Source organism: Ambystoma mexicanum, chromosome 5q, assembly GCF_040938575.1.
Source record: "Ambystoma mexicanum isolate Mex_15411 chromosome 5q, UKY_AmexF1_1, whole genome shotgun sequence".
Taxonomy (NCBI): domain Eukaryota; kingdom Metazoa; phylum Chordata; class Amphibia; order Caudata; family Ambystomatidae; genus Ambystoma; species Ambystoma mexicanum.
In genome coordinates, this window is record NC_090933.1 from 1140293493 (window position 1) to 1140310104 (window position 16612).

Sequence of the window (16612 nt, forward strand, 5' to 3'; positions counted from 1 at the left end):
AATATCATTTCAATGTGATATGTATATCCTTCCCTTACGACACTGCATCCAGTTGTAATATCAAGTGACCTCGAAGATCTGATGCCTAAAGTGGATTTCCCAAGATTATCTTGAGATGCAAGGCTCAAATAAATGCCAAACAGATTTCAGATTGATGGGACAGGGCTCTACTTAGTAGTTGCTTATGCTTTGCTTATTTGCATCTGCCAGAGACCCACCTCCACATGCAAAATGCACAGTGGCCAAAAATACAAGTCTGGCAAAACACCCTTGGCACATATCTATTCTTTCCCACTGGTCAGAAAGGTTTAGTTGGACCGGGCTCCAGGCATCATGTAAGAGTTGTCTGAAGTGCCCGAAGACTTTGGGATGCAGCATAAAGTAGGCCTTATTTTCTACCCAGGGAAGAGTCCAGTAAGGCTTTCTGGATATCCACAATGCATTTTATGATTATTTGCATACATGTTTGTCATTCTGAAAGCCAACTGGATTGCGCTGCTCATTGGATCAGCGACTCTAGACTTGAAGTGAGGCAGTAATGCAGGTATTCACTTTCATGGTTATGGCTTATTATAACTCTACGTTGAGAATGTTGTTAATCACTTGCATGCTCTCCTTTATCTTGTGCAGGTGAAAGAACCGGATGTATTTCAGAAAGACGTCTGGCGCTATCAAGGTTGTTCTATGGTCCTGCTGGTTACTTTCGGCAGCAGAGTGTGTTCAAGGATCAAAGTGAGATAATGGGGTCACAGACAAGAAGCCCCAAATACTGCTCCTCCTATCTCCAGGAGCTCTTTGCAACATCTGGACTTCTATCTTCGATCTCTCAAAGACAGGAAGTCAACCAGTCCTTGCTTATCCCACTGCTGTCTGAGGCAATCCAGGGGCTGTTTCCATCTAGACGACTGGCAAAAACTGCTCTTCAATTGACATCGAAACCAAAGAGATTCCAGCAAAACCTGTTTGGAGGGAAGTTCTTGAAGAATCTCAGTCGATTTAACTTCACAGACTCAGTTGGTCCCAGAGGAAAATTTAATTTTAGTCAATTTTTCCAGCAGGTTGGTCTCACTGGAAGGTACAGTGGAGGGAATTTTGTAGAGTTGGCAAAACTATTTTCTTCAGAAGACAACTCTTACTTGACCAAACAATCTCTTGGTTTCTCAAAAGAACTGTTTAATTTGGATCAGAACATTTTTGACAATTTTGGCCGCAGGGTCAACTTGCAGGAAAACCAAAACACATTGACGGTTCTCTCCTCACTGCTGGAACTCAAAGAATTTCTAATGTTTATGCGGCATGTCACGTCTGTCCCTGAAAGCGTTGGAGTGGATTTAAATGATGTTATCAAAGCCGTTCTAGAGTCAAGAGAATGTGCTGAGACGTCATCGGCCATCTTTGTGCCAGCCTGTGACAAAGATGGCAGGTATGAGGAAGTTCAGTGCCTTGCCGGAGAATGCTGGTGTGTGGATGCATTGGGAAACCAACTACCGGGGTCAAAGGTCCAAGGAGAACATCCAAAATGTCCAACTGAATGTGAGAAGACACAAAAAAGACTGAAAGTCATGAAACGTAGCCAACCCGCCGGTTTTGAAATGTTTGTCCCCTCGTGCACCTCAGATGGACAATTCCTCCCTGTCCAATGTGCCGGGAAGAAATGCTTCTGTGTTGATACCGAGGGCCGAGCTCTTCCAGGAACGGAAAGAACGACCGGAGAATCTATTCAATGTGAGTCGTAGGGCAAGTAGTGATTACTGCAGCTTTACGGTCTACGCATCCTTGTTGCAGAATCTCGCTATATTAACGTAGAGTAGCCTACATGTAAGATATCTTAAACTAGGCTTGCACATGGGTAGCTATCTGCATAAGCAAAGTAACATGAATATAAAGCAAAGCTGCCATTCTTCACTAAATGCGCCACAAATGTGGTTTAGCTTCATTGATCACATGCCATAATTATGGCATTGCACTCGGGTACATGCAAACAATACATACTCGGTGATTTGATGCATAGGGCCGGTGTTGGTTATCTTGGGGATCTGGGGTGTTGCTAGGTCTGGAAAAGATCAGGGGCTACGCTAATGGTGGGACGTATGGGATCCAGGGCTAGCTATAGCCTTTTGGTTGTAGTCCCTGAGCTTCTAGCCGGGTGTACAACCAAAAGACCAGGGGCTATAGCCTCTTCAGCCAACCCCCCCCCCACACCACCTAGCAATGCCTCAGTTGGGGATGCAGTAGAAGAAGTGCTAATGTACTCACTCACTTTGCATGAATAAATCAGCAGCTGTAGTACTTTGAAGGCTTTGAGGCTGAACTTAGCACCAGTATTTTCTAGTGTGCGCAAGAAATACTGTTCAGCTACCTGTCTCTAAGCACTTGCTGACTTGTGGAATTGATGTCACTTTTTCACACTTGCATAAACTGTTGTTTTTTTTTTTTTCAAAGAGATTTTTATTAGCTAAGGCAGTGATATATTATTTATTTACACATTTATGTATATATAGGACCTCATTACACGGAAGGCGGTAAGGGTTAACAGTCACCGGTAATGCTACCGGTGACCGTTAAGCCCCACCACCTTACTACGAGGTCCCTTTGCGGGACCCGACCCCAACGGCCGGTGTATTCATCAGTAGCGTCTTGTAAAATAGAAATCATCTATATGAGACTCTAAATTAGCCCCCAACACAAACCTTCCAATTGAGCCATTTTAGAATGAATCTTTGCCACTCTTTAGCAACTATCGGCAAGTAGCAAGAATAGATTCAGGAGCGGGACCTTGGGTAACCCCGGCTAAAAGAAAATATTGTAATAGCGTAACACTGCACTATGCAGTAGATGGTATGACTCAAATAGGGGTGTGCCTGTGACATAGACCTAGTTCAAAATGCCAATTTCAGTTATTTTTCCTACCGTGCACTGCAGCGATACAATGTGGCCCTGTGTTTCCTTTCAAAAAGGAGGTAACCTTTGCGGAACAATGGCAATCTAGCCTGCTTACTTTGTAACAGTTTATGAAGAATAGCAAATATTCATTCTAAAATGGCTGACAATGGGAGTCAATTTAAAGGCTAATTTACATATTTACATGTAGTCTATTGGTATTATTCAATTATGATTACTTCAATGCTTTGAAAATAAAATGATGCGCGATACCAACTGACTACTATGCACGTTAAAAGCACATTGCTTCAGTATTCCAGTGCCAGGCTGGGCCTGTGGAGCAGCGCATCTCATTGGTGTTACAGGCCAGCAAAGGGTCCATAGCACCGACTTCAACTTCATTTAGACAATTCCAAGAAGCTATTCACAAATTGGAACTTGCTGCAACTATAGGCCCATTAGTAGACAGACAGACAGACAGGCACGCACACAAGCATTGACACACCCAACCCATTTACCGTCAGGGCCTACTATTTAGAGCTGGAAAAGGTAGATAATGATTAAATTCTGCAAACATGGAAAAGTTTATGTATCCAAGATGTCACTTCTGAGCTTGAATGAATGCTTTTAGATCAGGAGTGTCCAACTCCAGTCCCCGAGGACCACACATATGATGGATTTTCAGGATATCCCTCATTTATATTCATAAGGTACATTTGCATACATTTAGAATGATTGTATGCAAATATATCTCGGGCCATCCTGAAAATCCGACATGCTTCTGGCCATCGAGGCCTGGAGGTGGACAACTCTGTTTTAGATGGTACTAATGTGTATGTCAGGTTCCATTGGCTACAGTGATCATCTCTATGGCTACCATCATCCCGGTAGCTATCTGAATGACCTACTATGACACAGTTTGTTTGAACAAATTTCCAAAAATTCAAAAGGAATTTTTTCTACGCTGTCCTGCGGTAGAAGAGTGATAACAAGCTTCACCTTAGGCAGACACACTTCTTCTGCCTGCCTTTATCAGTGCATATATCAATGTAACATGCTCTCTATTTCTTTAGGCCCCAGCTCATGCCAGCTGACAGCAGGCCAGTCTTTTCTCAAGATAGTTCAGCTGCTGCTCTCCAGCCCTGGTGCCGTTCCTCCACTCTCCGGTGTGTATATCCCACAATGCAGTGCTGGCGGAGCGTGGAGACGAGTGCAGTGCAACGGACCCACCGAGCAAGCCTTTGAATGGTATCATGCATGGGTTAATAACAATAACGAGGGACAAGACGTGCCTTTCACAGATATTATGAATGCAGTCCTGGAGTATAAGAAGTCACCTTTGCAGGATTTTGCAGTCTTTGTTGGGCGGCTATATACCTCTGGCCATCAGAAGGTGTTCCCACTCTTTTCCAAGTATGCTACATTTGATGAGATTCCTTCATATGTGTTGGAAGGCAACTTCACCTCTGAAACAACAAATATTTTGCTGAACCCCTACATCTTCTGGAAGCTCATAAATGGCAGTGTGAGTCTTTACCCAGGACCCTACAGTGATTTCGCTGTACCTTACAGTCACTTTAACCTTCGTAGTTGTTGGTGTGTTGATGAAAACGGAACAGAACTTCAAGGAACAAGAGCTGAGATAAACAAAATTCCAAAATGTAAGTACCCCCTGAGCTGGTTCTTTACATATCACCTATTTCCTCTGCCTCCATTTCAATTGTCTGTTCTATATATTACTGTCGGTTGTGGATGTGTCTCCACCACCCCTGTATGGCGTGTTGTGTGGCAGGCAGCATGGGCCCTTTTGTGGACATTGTGTATATGGAGGTTGGATTGTAAATTCACTGCTGTCATCGTCCATATCAGTGCAGCTTTATTAAGAACGCTCTGAGGAAGTGGTGCACAGCCCTGGCCCTTAAGCTTACACACCTATCAGGCTTTCAGGATAACCACTCAGCATGAAACCTATTTCTCATTTGGATCCATTGGCTGTAAATGTATTCACGTTGGATATCCCAATGGAACTGGCTGATTTTAGCAGGCCATGAAATGTGCACCCACTGATTTCAAGCCTCTTTGTTGTAGATGAAGCACACTGTACTGGCTAAAGACTAGAATGGACAGCTTATTCCATGCTATGGACCTGTACAGAAAGACATACCTGAATTTAGCAATAGGTCAAGCTACACCACACAGATGAAATCCAATAATGCAGAAAGATGCCTTAGGCTGCTTGTGGTCCTTTGCAGGGGGGATGTGGGCTAGCAGTTTGCTATTGACTGCTTCCAACGGGTGGGGTCAAAACTGGCAGGCCTATATATGACACTCTTTTTGAATATCAGATCTCTCATTTTTCATTTATTTCTGTGGTCTGATTGTACTATCCTCGCAACATGCAAGAACTATTAATATATTTCCTCCCGGAGTTCAACATTCTGAAAGAGTTTGCCAGAAACTTGCTGGGTTCTCTGCGGGCCTATGAGGTTAGCGTGACATGCGTTGGCTTCCCTTCCCCACATTTTCAGCATGGGACAAGGCAGCACACTCAAGCTTAGCACAGTCTCTGGCTTCTCTAGCACGAGGATGCAGTTGAAAACTTCAACATCAGGGCCTTCTATGCCAAAGTCTCTTTCCCTTTCAAAGTCTCTTATTTCAGAGGGCCTGATGCAACATGACAAACATAAAAGTTCCTTCCTTCTTAGGATTTCACAAGTACAAATTCTCGTTTGATTTTCTGTTCACCCCCTGTGCCCTTCCACCAGGCTCAGACCCACTTTAACACAAAGCCTTCAATTTGTCTCCCTCTGCCGTGCTCGGACCAAATTCACATACTTTTGCAAACTTTCTCTATTTTCATCAAAAACGAAGACTTTCGACTGTGTGCAGGATTTTGCTTGACCCGCAGCAGGTCCACTTTGATTCACATTTATTCGTTCTTTTTTAATTGGTCTCCCTCCGTCGGGCTCGGACCAAATGTATCTACTGTTATTACTTCTCAGCTGGATACCTTACAGAGACCTTTGTTTGAGCACCCACCCGCTGCTGGACCACTCGGTCAAAGGTATTGTAGCTTGCTTTTAAGTTCAATCACTCATCAGTGGTTTAACTTCACTCGCGTCTCTTATCACACTGGTTTTAACAATGTTCGTTCCAGCACTCGCCATACAATGTTGCTGCTTGCAACCTTGGCTTCAACACAGACCGGTCTCAAATCGGTATCCCGAACTCACCGACTTTGTTGACTTAACTGATGCTGCTTTGTTCTTGGAGACAAGGATAGTACCACAGCGCCTGGTGATTCTGCCCATCTTGATTACTGATGCGGAAGGGCCCCGGGTATCTCCGACACACAATGCAGGATTGTTCAGCCTGGTTTCCTGGTCTTACACTTTATGTTCTCAAGGTCTCTGAAAAGTATTGGTTCCTTGTAGAAAAGGTCACTGGAATTTCCCTCCTTGCAATCCCCTTTGGTTTTGCTGTCTTTCTCCTCTTGCTCTGCTGCCATCACAAAACTGTTGTTTCCTCGTGTGCTCTGCCTCACTCAGAGTTTGCTCTCATGCTAGATCTTTTATCCATGTGGGGAAGTGTAATGGAAATCAGGTGTGAGTGATTGTCGATAATTGCCTGACCATAGCATTGGGACATGTTAGGTACACTGCTCGGGTGCTAGTCTGTTTTCCCTTGTAGCGGGCTGTCCGTGAGAAAGTGTTTGGGTTGTAAAAGGAGGGGGGAGTAGATTTCCTAAATATCCAACCGGGTAGGATGGGATAAAGGTGTTACAGGCAAGGGGATACCGCGTCTCACCATCGGGTGAGCCACTCCCACTCCCACTCCCCGAAGACCCCTCAATCAGGTGATCCTCCCGCACTGGTCCACCCCCAGGAACTGGATCAAAAACGATGGCCGTGTCCTGCCCACCTGGATTGCAGATCCCCAGGGACTAGTGGGTGAGGCAACTTCTGGTTTCTCAAAGTACCACCAATGAGAATTGTGGAGCCACCAAGTTCGGTTTGGGATGTAGTGGCTATAGATATTTTGCGGACAATATCTGCCAGGGGTACCCAAAATGCCAATGTGATTGTTTTGATTGATTTGTTGTCCAAGTGGACGAAAGTATGCATTGTGAGGCACATCAGTTCACGCAGAATTATACAATTTCTAGAATCAGGGTTTTGGAGTGAGGGATTTTCTAGAAAAATAGTTTCAGATAATGGTCCACAGTTTTTGGCGAGAGAAGATAAAATGTTTTTGGAAGATAGTGGAATAGGGTATTCCACAACAGTCTTGTATAACCCAAAAGGGAATGCAACAGTGGAAAGGTTTAACAGGACGCTGATGGAGGTGATTAGAATTGCGATTTTTTTCTGGTGGTGATTGGGAACGTGCTATAATGGAATGTTTGGTCCAGTATAGAAATTGCTCCTCATCAGGTGACAGGAGTCTCCCTATTTGAAGCCTTGAGGTGGGTGCCAAATTCTAAATTGCCTCCAGGATGGATGAACAAGTTTGTGAGTGCTCGCTATGTGTTCCCAGTGGGGACCTTGCGCAGAAAACTGGCAATTGATCACAAGGATTTACAAAATATTCTAAACCTATGAGGGTTGTGAAAGATTTAGGAAGCACCGACGGTTTTTGGTGGCAGCCCACTTTGCATTGTGGCAGTTAGTCCCAGTGCAGCCAAGACACTTGTTCTACCTTTGCTCTCAAAGCTCGTAACTTTGAGTGTTTAGGTTTATTTTAGTTCATCCTTCCATTCCTTGCTGGGCGTGGCGGCTTGCCATCTTATTTGGGATGGTTTTCGAGTTTGCAGAAAGCGTGACTTTTCTGCATCCTAGGTTGCTAAGCACCGTATCTGTGCTCGGTAGGGCCTGGTTGCCGCGTAACACAGACTAATAGGGCAAAGCGCGGCATACTCACGTCGCAAGTTGATGCAGAGAGTAGTGATATCAACCGTGGAAGAGAGATGTCATCTAGGAATATAAGAATTTGGCAGAACTTCAAGAATGACTATGTGTATTTTTAAATTTTCAATTGACTTTTAAGTCATCCATGTTTTAGAGAAATAAGGAACACAAGTGTGGTAATCCTACCACCCAGACTGAGAGCAGACCATTTAAGGACTGTGGTTAAAACAGAGTGTATCCTTTTTCATGACATGTCTACTTATTTTGTGTTTTCCCCTGCTTTCCTGTGTTTGTCTCCCACTCTGGTTTTCTTTCCCCCCCTTTTCCTCCCTTTCCCAACATATTGCAACATGTTGTTTTGATTTACCACTTTTTGTTTCTTGTTCAACTATGGTGGGGGGGGGGTGAGGAGATGTTGTGATGTAATCCTGATGCCGTTCCCGAGATCAGCTGAATTCAGGTGTCTATCGCTGTCCGTTGCAGAGAGTGCACCCACCTGGGGGCTCTCTATAATAAATGAAGTATTTTCCCCAATAACTGGTCTGATTATTTGGGGGACGCAAACATAAAAGGGATCCTCGGTATATCTTTTTGATGCTGTGCCTCGCCTCTGGTGGAACATCATTGCTGGTTCTCAGTGTTCTTCTTGGTTGGTATTGGATTATCTTGGGGTGGAACATCATTGCTGGTTCTCAGTGTTCTTCTTGGTTGGTATTGGATTATCTTGGGGGTGGAACATCATTGCTGGTTCTCAGTGTTCTTCTTGGTTGGTATTGGATTATCTTGGGAGTGGAACATCATTGCTGGTTCTCAGTGTTCTTCTTGGTTGGTATTGGATTATCTTGGGGGTGGAACATCATTGCTGGTTCTCAGTGTTCTTCTTGGTTGGTATTGGATTATCTTGGGGGTGGAACATCATTGCTGGTTCTCAGTGTTCTTCTTGGTTGGTATTGGATTATCTTGGGGTTGGAACATCATTGCTGGTTCTCAGTGTTCTTCTTGGTTGGTATTGGATTATCTTGGGTTGGATGAATTTAGCTCTGCAGGTCAAGAGAACTCTGTTGTAGATGCAGAGTGCTTTGAAGTGGATTATGTTTTTGAATGTTTGCCAGTGTTGAGCTATTAAATGCTCTGGGGGCATTTAAATTTCTCAGCAAGATAATCTGGCATGCCAAGGTCTATACTGTTGGCATAGTCAGTTTTTGATAAAGTAGCAATATGATGGTGATAGTTTTGTGTGGTAAGGTGCGGATTGGCATTATTCCTCTGATTGAGTAAAAAGATATGGGTCCTCATTCCGACCCTGGCACTGCCGTAATGAAGGGTGCTGGTACGAGACCGGCACTGTTCATTACGGGACGCCCTATTACGAGGTCCCCTTGCGGGACCCGCTCAGAATGCCTGGTCAGACCAGACGTCCTTAGCGGGTCTCGCAAGGGGACCAGGGAGCTAATAATGGGCCTGTTATTAAGGGGCCCGTTATTAGCTCCCTCCCCATTCCCATTGAGCCCTATGGGGGCTCAAATGGGAATGGGGATGGGTTTTTGCAATGAGGAATTACTGGGTCCTCCATGGTTGGAATGGCCCATTAATTCCTCATTGAAGGAACCCGGTCCTGGAACCCGGTATGGAGGCAGCCATGCCCTTATTAAGGGCATGGCTACTTCCATACTCGTAATGAGGCCTATGGTCTATAGAGAGATTTGAATGGGTCTTTCAAATATCTATTTGTACAACAGCTTTCTATATAGCCGTACAATGTCAAGATGTGTAGGTATTTAGAAATCCTTTCCCCGTTTTCCTTTTTCATTGTGTGCCTGCTTTTCTTAAATGTTCCTTTTGTCAATATTATTTATGACTTATAACTTCTGGAATATTACTTTTCACTTACATAGTTGTTAAAAAAAAGGCTGATTCTTTTTTTCTTGCAGGCCCTGCACCCTGTGAACGTGCCATGCGTCAGGCCTTGCAATTCGTAGAGGAGGCAGAGGACATCATGGCTGCGCCAAACGCCTCCCACTTCCCCTTTGGGCATAGCTTCCTGCTGGCGAATGGCATCCGCCTGGCTGACAAGGAGCTCTTCCTGTCTCCTGGCACCTTCAGATCCGGCTCTAAGTTTTCTGAGAGGTTTCTGACCGGCAACAACTATGCACTTCGGCTGGCAGCGCATTCAAGTATGTTCAGAGTCTGGCTTTGGTTCACTCTTGCACATTTTGCTATGGTATACGAAATTTAATATTTTCTGAAACCCAAACAAGTTGGTGGTGATGTTCCCTGAGAGATAAAAGACAACTACTGGTAGATAAATTGAACAAATCACATAATAGAGAGGGGCTTGGGGGGCCTAGTGATTTCGTTTTCATGCTCGTCTCTTAGAAATTGAATGTTTAGCTACAGGCAACACCCTAGAGGTACACATACAAAGTCAACAAAGCTATTGCCTGTGTTTTTATGATTTCTATGGTGCAAACCTGTTGATAGATCAGTGTTAAGCATGGGAAGGTTACATTTACATGAAAACAGATAAGGTGGAATAGTCAATTTGCACATGCGCGGCAGGAGGATCAGGGCTGTGGATGAATTAGGGGAATCGGGGCAAGGGGCGGAGAGCACGGGCGAAGGGGTTCAGTCATCAAGGGGCGCAGTGCAATCAAAAACAGCTTTAAATGTATTGGACGATAAGTGTCAATATTTGAAATCCACTAAAACCACCTCCACAAACATTCAAGAAAGCATAGAAGATGGAGACACCAGGTATTTAAATGAATTTCCTCCTAATACATTTGGGATGGAAGGTTAGAAGTATGCTCTCCCAATGGTCATGCAAGTCTTCCTCCAGTCGGCCATTTTCAGACCTATGTGCACGTGGCATGCTCTCTGTGGTCTGGTAGCCATATGGAAGTGAAGAACACCATCGTGAAGGGATACTGGAGGGAGGAAGTATTGAGACAAGACTATAAAGACCACGTTTTACATTCCACATGACATGATATGATGAGCCTTTTATAACGCGCCTGTACACAAGTCTTTCTAAGCGTGACAAGACGATGGAGGGAAGTCAAAGGGAGGACACAGCAAATGATCTTAGTCGCCTTGTGTCATTCAGATCGTGCAGAAGGGAAAAGGGCCAGGGAGAGGGTAGGGGAAGTGCAATCAGGGTGCAACGCACCTGGGTAAGTGCAAGGAGGTTGGGGGGGACTGTGTGGTTACAGTTACCAGCCCGGTAGTGCCCGATAGCCACAGAGACAGTGCAGAGGTGACTGGTCATAGAGGATTCTGATACCTTAAGGAGCCATGTAGCTTAAGACCATCTGAGGGCTGCCAGCTCATGCTCCACATCAATGGCCAGCCTCCCGCCATACCTAAAAACTACATCAGGTGCTTGGAGTTGTTGCAGTTTAATTTGTGATTTTGTTCTCGTTGCTACACGACAACCTTTTAGCTTGAACTGTTAAACATCAATCACTCATAAGTGTACTAAACACATACATACTCTCTCTCCTTTTCTAGGTCTCTCGCCCTCTCTCTTTCTGAACTTTCCAAAACATCCCCAAATACCTTCAAACCTCTTTTCCGTCTTATCAGGCCGGAAAACGAATCTTTCCATATTGGAATAGTTGATTCTTTTGTAGCATTATGAAAACATACATTCTAAATTCCTTGTAGTCCATCCCCATTTCCAACAGTGGCCAGAATCCAGCAAACCTACCCTAAACATTCTGTCATGTGCCCAATATTACCAAAGCACAGATCTCTGCTGCACCTGCCACAGATTCCTAGTGTCCCTAAGACCCCTAAAAATCTTGTGACAAAAAGAAGGCTTGATCCCAGTCCTCAATATTGCAGCTTAGCTCCGTTTCCCAAGTTTCAGAGGGCAATGCTATTTATGAATCATGTCATTGGGCCTCATTACGACCCCGGCGCTAAACCATGGTGCATGCCGGCGTCCGCCATGGGGAATGGCGGAATTACCGCCCCATTCCAAGTTTGGCGGGACGGTAATTCCCCATTCACCATGGGCCCTTCCCCATTCCCCGTACTTAGCAACAAGGTCCCTTTGCGGCACCCTACTTTAACGGCTGGTAAAACCAGCCGTTAAGGTCGGGTCCCGCAAAGGGACCTCGTAATTAGGCGCTAAGTGTTCAACGGCGCCGCAGCCTTTTACAGCGCCGTTAAACACTTAGCGCCTGGGTCGTAATGAGGCCCATTGTTTAGTCTGAAGGCATGCTCAGTTTACATCTCTTTCTGAGAAGGTTACACGTATGTAACGCATGCTGGATAAGCATGATTTCATCTATTTGCCCAAAGTTGAACGCTCTTGCTCAAAGTTGAGACTAACCATATGTTCATTAAATTCTGACCCTAAACACCAAAAAAATAGTACCTATGTTGTCACAAAATCAGGTCTATACCAAAATCAATGGTATCGCCCTCTTGCAAGTTTTCCGTAACTGCTACCCCAATATTGGGGCAAAATAATAGAGATCCAGATACATTTTATTAGATAATTTAGACATTAAACCCCAATCCTTTCTCACCCACATAATTCTACCTTATGACCTACACCGAGTTGTATTTCAGGAATTAAACATAATAGAAGGATCAATCTGACTCATAAAGTCCCTCTCAGATTTCAACCCGCACTTAAGGTCCTCTTCATTTAACCTTTGCCATCCTGTTGCTTGACCCAGTGCATGCATTCTATGAACAAGTCTCTAATCAAGTTGAAACCTCTAGATTCCAATGGCAGTGTTATTTTAGCATGAGAAACGCATAGCCTTTTATCACCTTTTGTAAAAACATGTCACTCATTTACCAACATGGCTCCTATACTGAAATCGGGAATGCTCATTCTATATAAGCAACCCTTTGTTCCCAAAACCACTCAGAAAGGGATACATATGTATCTTTATGCAGTTGAACTTTCCTTATTTAGCCCAGGGAAGTATGCTCCATCTGTCTAGGTCAGGGGTGCAAAACTGATTTTGACAGAGGGCCGAAAGTACCTTACATGAGGGCTATAGTGGGCCGAAAAGTAAATGTGGCCGGGACGGTAGGCGTGGCATGGCAGGAGGCTTTTTAAATACCCAAGTTGTACTAAACACATGGAAAAAGAATGTTTTTGAGGGGTAACAATTTTTATTTGCATTTCAAACTTACATTTTTTACTACACATTTTCCATTGTTATAATTTATTTCTATTTAGTTATTGTATCTCGCCTGTTTAATTAACTTATATATTTTATTGACCCTAGATTGGACATGCCGTTATTTTGGACTGCTACAGTTTGCTCTTTGGGTTGCCCAAGAGGAGTATGGCCTTCGTTGAGTCAGGTTTCCTCAAAAAGCCAAAGATGAACATCTCCTAACTGTGCCTGTTTTAGCTTTATTATTGGGTTCACTCTTGGAGTGCAACACTATGCCCGATGGCCCCCTCACCCCCAACCAAACACTATGCCCCAGGGCCCACTTACCCCCAACCAAACACTATGCCCCATGGCCCCATTACCCCAACCAAACACTATGCCCCATGTCACTCACCCCCAACCAAACACTATGCCCCATGGCTCCCTCACCCCCAACCAAACACTATGCCCCATGTCCCTCACCCCAACCAAACACTATGCCCCATGGTCCCCTTACACCCAACCAAACACAATGCCCCATATCCCTCACCCCCAACCAAACACTATGCCCCATGGCCCTCTTACACCCAACCAAACACAATGCCCCATGTCCCTCACCCCCAACCAAACACTATGCCCCATGGCCCCCTTACACCCAAACAAAACACAATGCCCTATGGCCCCCTCACCCCCAACCAAACACTATGCCCCATGGCCCCTTCACCCCCAACCAAATACTATGCACCATGTCCCTCACCCCCAACCAAACACTATGCCCCATGTCCCCCTCAACCCCAACCAAACACTATGCCCCATGTCCCCCTCACCCGCAACCAAACACTATGCCCCATGTCCCTCACCCCCAACCAAACACTATGCCCCATGGCCCCCTTACACCCAACCAAACACAATGCCCCATGTCCTTCACCCCCAACCAAACTCTATGCCCCATGGCCCCCTCACCCCAACCAAACACTATGCCCCATGTCACTCACCCCCAACCAAACACTATGCCCCATGTCCCCCTCAACCCCAACCAAACACTATGCCCCATGTCACTCACCCCCAACCAAACACTATGCCCCATGTCCCCCTCACCCCCAACCAAACACTATGCCCCATGGCCCCCTTACACCCAACCAAACACAATGCCCTATGTCCCTCACCCCCAACCAAACACTATGCCCCATGGCCCCCTTACACCCAAACCAAACACAATGCCCTATGGCCCCCTCACCCCCAACCAAACACTATGCCCCATGGCCCCCTCACCCCCAACCAAACACTATGCCCCATGTCCCTGACCCCCAACCAAACACTATGCCCCATGGCCCCCTCACCCCCAACCAAACACTATGCCCCATGGCCTCCTCACCCCCAACCAAACCCCCCACCCCATGGCCCTCTCACCCCCAACCAAACCCCCACCCCCCAAATCAGCACACACAAACCAGCACCAATACAGACCCAAACCCCCACCCCCCAACTCAGCACACACACAAACATGCACCCATAAAGACCCGAACCCCCCACCCCCCAACTCAGCACACACTCTCAAGCATGCACCCATACAGACCCGAACCCCCCACCCCCCAACTCAGCACACACACAAACATGCACCCATACAGACCCGAACCCCCCACCCCCGCAAATCAGCACACTCTCAAACAAGCACCCATACAGACCCGAACCCCCACCCCCCAACTCAGCACACACACAAACAGGCACCCATAAAGACCCGAACCCCCACCCCCCCAACTCCAAACCCCCCACCCCCCAACTCAGCACACACACTCTCAAGCATGCACCCATCCAGACCCGAACCCCCACCCCCCAACTCAGCACACACACAAACATGCACCCATAAAGACCCGAACCCCCCCAACTCAGCACACACTCTCAAGCATGCACCCATACAGACCCGAACCCCCCACCCCCCACCCCCCAACTCAGCACACACACAAACATGCACCCATACAGACCCGAACCCCCACTCCCAACTCAGCACACAAAAAACATTCAAATCAAAACATTCATACACATCCGACAACCCCCCACCCCCGCATCTCAACATACACACAAAATACATTCAAATACAAACATTCATACACATCCGACACCCCCCACCCCCGCATCTCAACATACACACAAAATACATTCAAATACAAACATTCATACACATCCGACACACCCCCCCACCCCCGCATTTCAACATACACACAAAATACATTCAAATACAAACATTCATACACATCCGACACACCCCCGCACCCCCGCATCTCAACTTACACACAAAATACATTCAAATACAAACATTCATACACATCCGACACACCCCCCACCCCCGCATCTCAACATACACACAAAATACATTCAAATACAAACATTCATACACATCCGACACACCCCCCACCCCCACATCTCAACATACACACAAAATACATTCAAATACAAACATTCATACACATCCGACACACCCCCCACCCCCTCATCTCAACATACACACACAAACATAAAGCAAAACAAACCCGACACACAAACACAAACAGAGCACTTACCAGAGACGTGCTGGAAGGGTGGAAGGCAAGTAAGCTGGAACGCTGGAATCGTACTACGGCTGGCATGGTCCAAGGCTGAAATGCCTTCTGGCATCAAGTCTTATGGACCACGCCAGCCGTAGTGCTGGCACTCCATTGGTGCAGCACACACGCATTACGTGGCTCGTAGGAGCGACGTGGTGCGTGTGTGTGCTGAGCCAATGAGGGCCAGTGTTTTGTCCGGCCCGGAAGACAACATTAGGAAAGTGTTTGTGCCTTGCGGGCCGGACAAAAGAGCATGGCGGGCCGCAACTGGCCCGAGGGCCGTATGTTGTGCACCCATGGTCTAGGTCAAGGTTTAACTGACAAGGTAATTGGACTAAGATTCCCTGCATCAACCCCAAGCACTTTGTGACAAATTTGTATTTGTATTTGTATTTATTAGGCCTATATAGCGCTTTACACCAAAGTGCTGCACATTTAACAACAACAGGATACATTTAACATAACAATAACAGTAACAATAGAAGCCAATTACACTTTTGAATCAGTCAACACAACAGTATGTAGATCAATTAGACAGAGGGAAGGGGGAGAGAAGTGGAGTAGAGCTAGGAGGAGGAGGGAGGGGGGGTAGGAGGAGAAGGAGGGAAAGGAAGGGGTGAGGGTGAGGATGTGGTGGGGGAAATGGAGGGAGTGGCTTAAGGGGGGAAGAGGGGAAGGGTGGGCGAGGGGGAGCGAGAAGAGGGAAGGGTATCATGGCGGGGAATGGAGAAGGAGAGATTTAAGGGACGTGCGAAAGAGGAAAAAGAAGGAATAGAGCATATTAAGAGAGAGTGGTAAGGAGTTCAAGTGGAGGGGGGTCAGGAGTTGGAAGGAGCGGAAATGGGAGGAGGCACAAGGGGAGGGAGGAACAGTGAGGAGGAAGTGGTCTGCAGAACGAAGGGAACAAGAGGGAGTATAGAAAGAGGGAAGGAAAGAGAGATAAGGGGGAGGAAGATCGTGGAGAGATTTGAAGACTAGGCAGAGAACATGAAATTTAAGTTGAGAGTGAAAGGGGAGCCAGCCAGTTGAGGATAGGGAAGCAGAGATGGAGTCTCGGGGGGATAGGAGACAGAGGGTACGGATGGCAGAGTGATAGATAGATTTGAGGGGGGCAAGA

The 16612-nt window shown here is 46.1% G+C and overlaps 1 protein-coding gene across 1 annotated transcript in view; it reads left to right on the forward strand.

Moving 5' to 3' along the window:
• TG (thyroglobulin) overlaps nt 1–16612 on the forward strand; it is a 1030738-nt gene that overhangs the window by 100502 nt on the left and 913624 nt on the right. Inside the window, exons 9-11 of the mRNA XM_069622147.1 lie at nt 631–1725; nt 3954–4541; nt 9719–9961. Of these exons, the coding sequence (XP_069478248.1) occupies nt 631–1725; nt 3954–4541; nt 9719–9961 (1926 nt within the window). The remainder of the gene's footprint in view (nt 1–630; nt 1726–3953; nt 4542–9718; nt 9962–16612) is intronic.